Source organism: Antedon bifida, chromosome 1, assembly GCF_963402885.1.
Source record: "Antedon bifida chromosome 1, ecAntBifi1.1, whole genome shotgun sequence".
Taxonomy (NCBI): Eukaryota; Metazoa; Echinodermata; class Crinoidea; order Comatulida; family Antedonidae; genus Antedon; species Antedon bifida.
In genome coordinates, this window is record NC_136226.1 from 9,322,586 (window position 1) to 9,329,810 (window position 7,225).

At 32.8% G+C, this 7,225-nt stretch overlaps 1 protein-coding gene across 2 annotated transcripts in view; it reads right to left on the bottom strand.

Annotated features, from left to right (window-relative positions):
* Positions 1–6,927, bottom strand: part of LOC144840872 (uncharacterized) — a 47,240-nt gene extending 40,313 nt beyond the window's left edge. Inside the window, exons 1-2 of one of the 2 annotated variants that reach the window (XM_078696956.1) lie at positions 6,757–6,927; positions 5,537–5,703 (exon numbers count right to left, since the gene is read on the bottom strand). In XM_078696956.1, the coding sequence (XP_078553082.1) occupies positions 5,537–5,587 (51 nt within the window). In that variant the 5' untranslated portion in view covers positions 5,588–5,703; positions 6,757–6,927. The other variant, XM_078696948.1, reaches the window with a different exon arrangement.
* Between the last annotated feature and the right edge of the window lie 298 nt (positions 6,928–7,225).

The window sequence follows — 7,225 nt, forward strand, 5'->3', positions numbered from 1 at the left end:
TATTATCACAGATCAATGAGTTCCAAGGAGACCAGATCACATGGTCTATTGATCTATTAATAGAATATCAAGCCATATTGTTAGTTTCTCCATTATGGTTTAAAGACCAGCAAATGTATAGTTTTTTATTACCTATTGGTTTAGTGATTTATTTAAATTTGCTTACTTTAAAATTACTAATGCGTGACCATGACCTCATATGGGTCAGCCAAGTTTTTTTTTTCCCTAAAGAAATGAATGGACTATTAAGTATTACATACAACCATGTAATTTTCACTTAAGGGCAGGGTTTTTTGTTGAGTACATGGGAATAAAATATAATTAATATCATTATTTTATACTGATAGTGAGTTAAAAAGTAACCACTGACATAAATAATCTTGCTCTTACCACCAGATTTATATTCTTGCGATTTAATCTAAACCCCGTTATTATTATGTTAATCTAAATGTGCATTTACATTGTCATCATGATTATCTAAACTGGCAAATCAACAACAACACTTCTTGTATTACCACAATAGGATTGATATTTTAATATGGGAAATTCAGATCAGAATAATCAATAACCTAACAATAGTATTAAAATAAACATACAATAACTATTAATAGCAACATAAAATGAATATACTAATAATTATTTAATCATATTGTAGTACCTATTATCCGTGTTACATCTATTTCAATTATCAATGAGATTTTTTGCAATATTTATTTGACAATAACTTGTTGTAATCTCACAGACTTTCCCATCTAGATCATAACACTCAATGTTCTCTGGAAGCTGGTTTTTCCAGCAATATTTAGCAGGCAACGGAACGAATTGCTTTCTACTGTACCCAAATTTAAAATGGTGTAAGAAAACATAAATAACTGTAGAACTTCTAGGGGACACCTACAGTGACCCAACAAAATATCCCCTAAATAGAGTTGGCCCTAAATAGGGGTTTTAAATAATATTGCTGAGCTAGTTCTTTTCACATGTGTCCCCCTTAATAAAGGTGTACCACAGGATGGGTTCTACTGTATTCTACACTTTACAGATTTACAGTATATCACTTTAGGATTCAGTACCTAGTCTTATAATTTTCGGGAATTTATTTTTACATTGGTAAAACATTGTAACACTGCACATCAATCTATTTTAATTCCCTATAGGAAATGAATCAGATCAAACATGAAATAGTTACTATATTAAGAAATAACAATATAGTTTAGTTTTCCGAATATTGGACAAATGATGAACTTGCGTAAATATTTTCAGATATATTACTGTATGATAGATAGAAAATAAAATGCTTGCCTTTAGAGAATTGAGACTATACTATTTAAATTATTAATTTATTACCCATATTCACAATGTATCACAATGACTGTTCACTGTGAGTATAGCTCAGCATGGAAGTTTTGTGTTCAAAGTAAAATCTATACACAGTATTATTGGGGAACATGCATACTTAATACGAGCGAGTGGCCAAGCAGTTAAGACAGTGGAACCGTAATTACGTCGCCATAACATCGGCAAGGGTTCGATACTCGCTCACTATGTGGTTCTGGTGGTAGAATGAGTCTTCTCAGATAAGAATAAACCGTAGGTCTAGTGTACACATCTGGATCATGTGCACTTTAAAGAACCTATAGTAGCCACACTGTCAAACACCGGTGACTAAAACTGGTACCCCCACCAACTCCTTCAGGAGTATGGTGTGAAGGGTGGTTGGACACCCAGTTGGTACTAAAAACAAAAAAACCAAGTACAAGGGTGTCGGTTCAGGAGAACCAATGACAGCCATCCAGCAAAACCCCTGAGATAGGCTTATGCCTAGTGCATTGTATCATGATGAGTACAACTACTCTATCTCATCTGCTACACCCCTACGATTCCTCTAGGTCATGGGACAACTAAAATAAACATACTTCAGATGGAATATACAGTTATGCAGTTGGTTCTATATAATACCAAACAATTAACTATAAAAATATAAAAAAAATATTATATTCTTTTATTTTTAAATATTACAAAATGTTCTATCTTTTATGTGTTATTTTTCTGGTACATTACCAAGTTAAAACATTATAAATAACTATCTCAGAAACATTATAATATCAGTATTATGTGCATGTACATCATTATGTTTGACGTCAATATACAGAGTCGGCTGTTTATTAATCTCGTTATGGATGACATTCAGTATCAAACTTGAAAATAACAAATTCCATCGATGAGAAATAAACTACAATTAACAACACCAAACTAGCATGATAAAATGCTGAAAACGGCAAAAAAATACTTGTTTTCAATTGAATTACTTATGAGGTAGACGATCCAAATCTATTCTAGAATTTGCCAATATGGCTTAGAATGAAAATTCTCAATACACAACATAATGTCAGTATTTACTGAAATAAAACAAAATGCTAAAAACATGTGTTGCAATACATTGTATTTTAAGCAATATCATTCAGAAATATTAGAAAATTATATAGTAAATTTTTATTTAATGGAAAGTGAGAAAATTCAGATTGCTACAGAGGTGGTGACTACCATGATTACTGTAGTACTACTACTGCTGTATAAAATACACAGTTTTTGGGCTGCACGTGTGCATGTACATCACAATGGTATACTGAAAGAGGAGGCAATTATGTCTGTAGTCAGTATTAAAACACAACAAATGAGAATGACACAAGCAGGTGTCGAACCCATTCCTTCTCACATGGAAGTCTGATTCCTTACCAATGGACCATCTTTTTGCATGTCAGAGATTAATAATTAACATTTCAAAAAATGTAACGTCAAGAGAATTATCTTCAAATTAATGAAGCAATGATATCTACTAGGTCTAAGATGCTAGGATAGGTAACACCAATTACTACCACCCACTAAACCACAATTAAATTTGTGACATAGTTATCTAGAAGTCAAATGTTTACTTAAACATTAATTACAGGTAAAATACCAATGCTACTGTGGAATAATCTTATACTGTATAAACTAAACCATTTTTTGGAACTTTTACCAAGTAAATTAAAGTAAAACACTCATAAAATAAGCATAAAAAAGTCATTGCTACTGTGTAATAATACAGTTCTGAATGCTGTTGTCATCAGATAATCAACTCTGTTGAACAGTTTTTTGGAAAAATTCACAGTTTCTATATCTGTAATTTAGTTTTTTTAATATTTATTTTGGCCATAAACATGATTGATTGAAGGAATTATAAAAATCCATACTTAATTTTGAACTTCAGTAACATCCACTTCAAAATAATTAAAAAGCTTTTACGAATGTGAAGTCACCCAATCCTATTTACATGATCAGCATAAGACCTTACTGTTAGATTAAAGTTTGTTGAATTCGGAAACATACATACAGTAAACAATAATTACTATTAAGAAAAAATTAAATGCAATGATAATTTATACATAAAACATAATGCCATTGTTACAATTCTGTAATTCTCAGTTAGTGCTAAGCCTTAGTTCCCACGGAGGCAGATCAAGGGGTTAGTGTTAAAGCTTGGTTTCCACTAGGAGCATGCTTCTTGACAGAACTACCACCACGATATTCATATTTGACAGATTAATAATATACTGTTAGCGTTACACACCCCCACCCCCCCAAACACCACCCCCTAAAAAACAAAATCACATCCACCCCTATTAAATTAGGGGATCCAAAGAACCCTTCTGTACTTGATTAACACACAAACTGGTTTACACCCATTCTAACCTTTTTGTAAGCATTACTGTTTCCTTGGATTAAAATCTGAATTCACACATTTTCTATTGACTTGAATGATGTTTCTAGATAACACTGTATGTAACATATGGTGGCCTAACAAACAGGTCAAATCTACTACTAAATAGCAACCACAATACAAACTAGACATGAAACTCGTCACTTTGACGAGTTAGTTATCCGCACCACGACAAACGCCACGTGCACGTCATACGTTGGAATATTGCACACAGATAAAGATTATGGCATTATGACAAGAACTGAAGAATATGACATGCTGTTAGTGCTGAATTTTGTGTCATATAGTATATACATGCAAACAGTATAAGCTGTATACATATTACATACAGTGTAGAATAGGTGAAATTACGGGACCCGCCATTTATTCCAATTTTTAACATGGCGACGGTATCAAAATGAAAGACTTAGATAGCAATTTCAGAAGGAAATTATCTCAGGAACAACATATTAACGTGTAGAAGAAATTTGAATACGTAAAATATAGATGCGCACCCTTTTAAATGTGATGAACTATTACGCAAAATATGAAAATACGACTTTTTTTATTCAACTGGCCATATGATGACGTCACAACATCCGATTGGCAAAATGTTTACATGAATTCGTATCTACAATCCAATAGCTTCCAGAAAACGTTTTAATCGTGATTATCACATTTTATTCTTACGAGCTATTACAGATTAAAATTTACTGTAAAGATGAAATTAATGACCCACGTAATTAAAATTTTTAGGCATGATGACGTCATAAAAATTAAAATATTTTTATCTCATGCTAAAGAAAGTTGATTGACCTACACAATATATAAATGTAGGAGAAAAAGGAATACAGATAAGCGCGATGCGCTCCATTGAATGTGATGAGCAATAACGAAAGAGACAAAAATCCTATATTTTACATTCGTGTGGCCATACGATGACGTCACAATGTTTTTTTAGCCTTATTGATGCATGATCCGATATCTACAACTCATCAACTTCTAGATTTTGTAATAAAAATAAACGGTTAACGGTTTACTTTAGAAACTATGACTGTTTAAAAAAAGACATAATTTTGACGATTTTTAAAGCTTTTTCATAAAAAACGCGCACGAATTGTCTAATTCAACGTGTTCGTATGGCGTTATTTAAACTGGAAAAGGTCTAAATTGTTTTCAAAATCACTGGGAAAGGCTTGAAAAATATAATTCAAGAGAAAAAAATATGTTTTTAACGCTATGTGCGCACCGCGCGCATAAAAAATTGCGCGCCCGTGGGAATTTTTGACATGCTCAAAATGACAAGAAACGCGTAAAAAGTTGATTAGAAATTAATTTTGCGCATTTTGAAATTTTAAATGCGCGTGCGCGCGTAACTTCTTGTCAAACATGCCGTTTTTAATCCGTAGAAAGTTTGCCCCTGATATGACTTAAATTTTGTCAAAGTGTCAATACTAAATGACTTTTGGTTTTTAATCTATGATCAATCATTGAAATTCATAAAATTGCGCATAAGTCACGTTGCGCAACTATGACGTCATTCAAAAATAGGAGGTGCACAACTTCACGTAAATGCCCATATGTTGTCAAAGTTATGAAATGTTATGTTTACACATTTTAGAGGAACACGACTCACAAAAAGGAAGGAAGGAAAGAAGAATAATACAGAAAAAAAATATTGATCTCATACAATTACAAGGAGTTATCCGCTTGGTATACCAAGCGGATAACTAATTATTATTATTGTTCAAAGGTGAATTCAAAATTTAAAAAAAAAAAAAGAAGATATTTCCTTACCGTAGTTCTAGAATCCAAAGTAGAGCTCTCGTTTGTCTGGTCGGAAGTCATGGGCTGTGTAAGAGGAGAATTCAGTTCCAATTCAGCCGATTTACAATTCAGTAATTCACCGGCCAATTTACAATTAAACGGTTTATCTGGAGGTGAGAGGATCACGGTCCAAAAAGCTTGAGGGGGAAAATTCAACATGATACCAATAAATAAATACACATACATACAAATGATCTTGCATGAAAAAATAATTAGTAGAAAAAATATTTTTCTTATAAATATTTCCAAAGATGAGAATATGTAAAATCCATAATTAAGTAATCCATTATAAATGAACTAAGTGAGGAAAAATGTTTAGTTCACAGATGGTACACTTGTAGAAAATATCCTTTGCAAGGGACCACTTAATTCCTGTCTGAGCAAGTCCATAATAAATGTAAAATCCACGCACTTAATAATACTTTAAAAAATCAATTATCATTTAAAAAACTGAAGGTAAGCAAAACAGGATGTTGAAATTCATTCATAAAATCCTGCGAGAGAAAGGCACCGCTTGGCAAGGAATAATGCAATCACACAGTATATCAGCTATCAGCTACACTTTGCAATGTTAATCAGTTATGTTTACACTGATTTGTTGACTAATGCCAAAGTGGCACACACACACACGCACTTCTCCAGCAGACAGTGCTGCATGACTTTCGGAAAAACACAAACTACGGCTAGGCTGTACAATTAGGAAATACGTAATTATTATGAATGTTTTCTAATCATACTGAAACCGTTCCTACAGAAGTCTCTTGTATACATAACAGCCGGTTACCGTTCAATACAACTACACTAGAATTACCGATTATCAACCAACTCCCACGCGCTTACTTCCTACGTATATAAACGTATGAAATATTTTGAATTGGAGAGCTAGCTTCGCAAACCATTTTTGCAGAGAGAACAGCAACAGCGGTGTTTCTCGTAACCTATTCTCAAAACAAAACTCAACCCACACCATACACGTTTCGCATCAAATGTAGAGAAAACACCACATGAATGAACCACCTTTATTTATCAATTATAATATATTATTTTGATTATTATTATAAATTCTATTCATACAAATTAAACAAACTACACGTGATACTAATCGTAAAATGGCGACCGTGCTCAGTATAGTGTTGAGGAGATAGCAGCTGTGTAACGAGATAAGTGAGCAAAGAAGGGCGTATACTCACTTTCAGGTGCCGATTGATGAACTTCGTTGAGTAGCTATATCTTTATATTTCACCAGAAAGAATGTCGAGTTTCCAATAAAAATAAGGCACAAAAAATTGATATTCTAAGGTCCTATTTTGGGAATAAAGTATAGATTTTGAAACCTATACTCTCGTTTCCTTCCTGGTTATTTAGGCCGCATGCATTCAAGGCTTACGCGCATGCGTGTTCACATGGAGATATTTTGGGAATTTGCCTTTTTCGATATCTGTCAAAATATCCTAAATTCTATTAAAAACCTAATTATTATAAAGATTTTTCTGTACATCCAAACATTAAACATTTTTTTAAATTATAAAAGGATTAAGAAGAAACCATTCAATTTTATCTGCATGCGTTACGTTCTTCTTCAATTCATCGCCTTTTTTGCGACACCGAAAACCCACCATCGTGATTTTTTACTAGAGAGGGCGCTGTATTGTTTTCTAT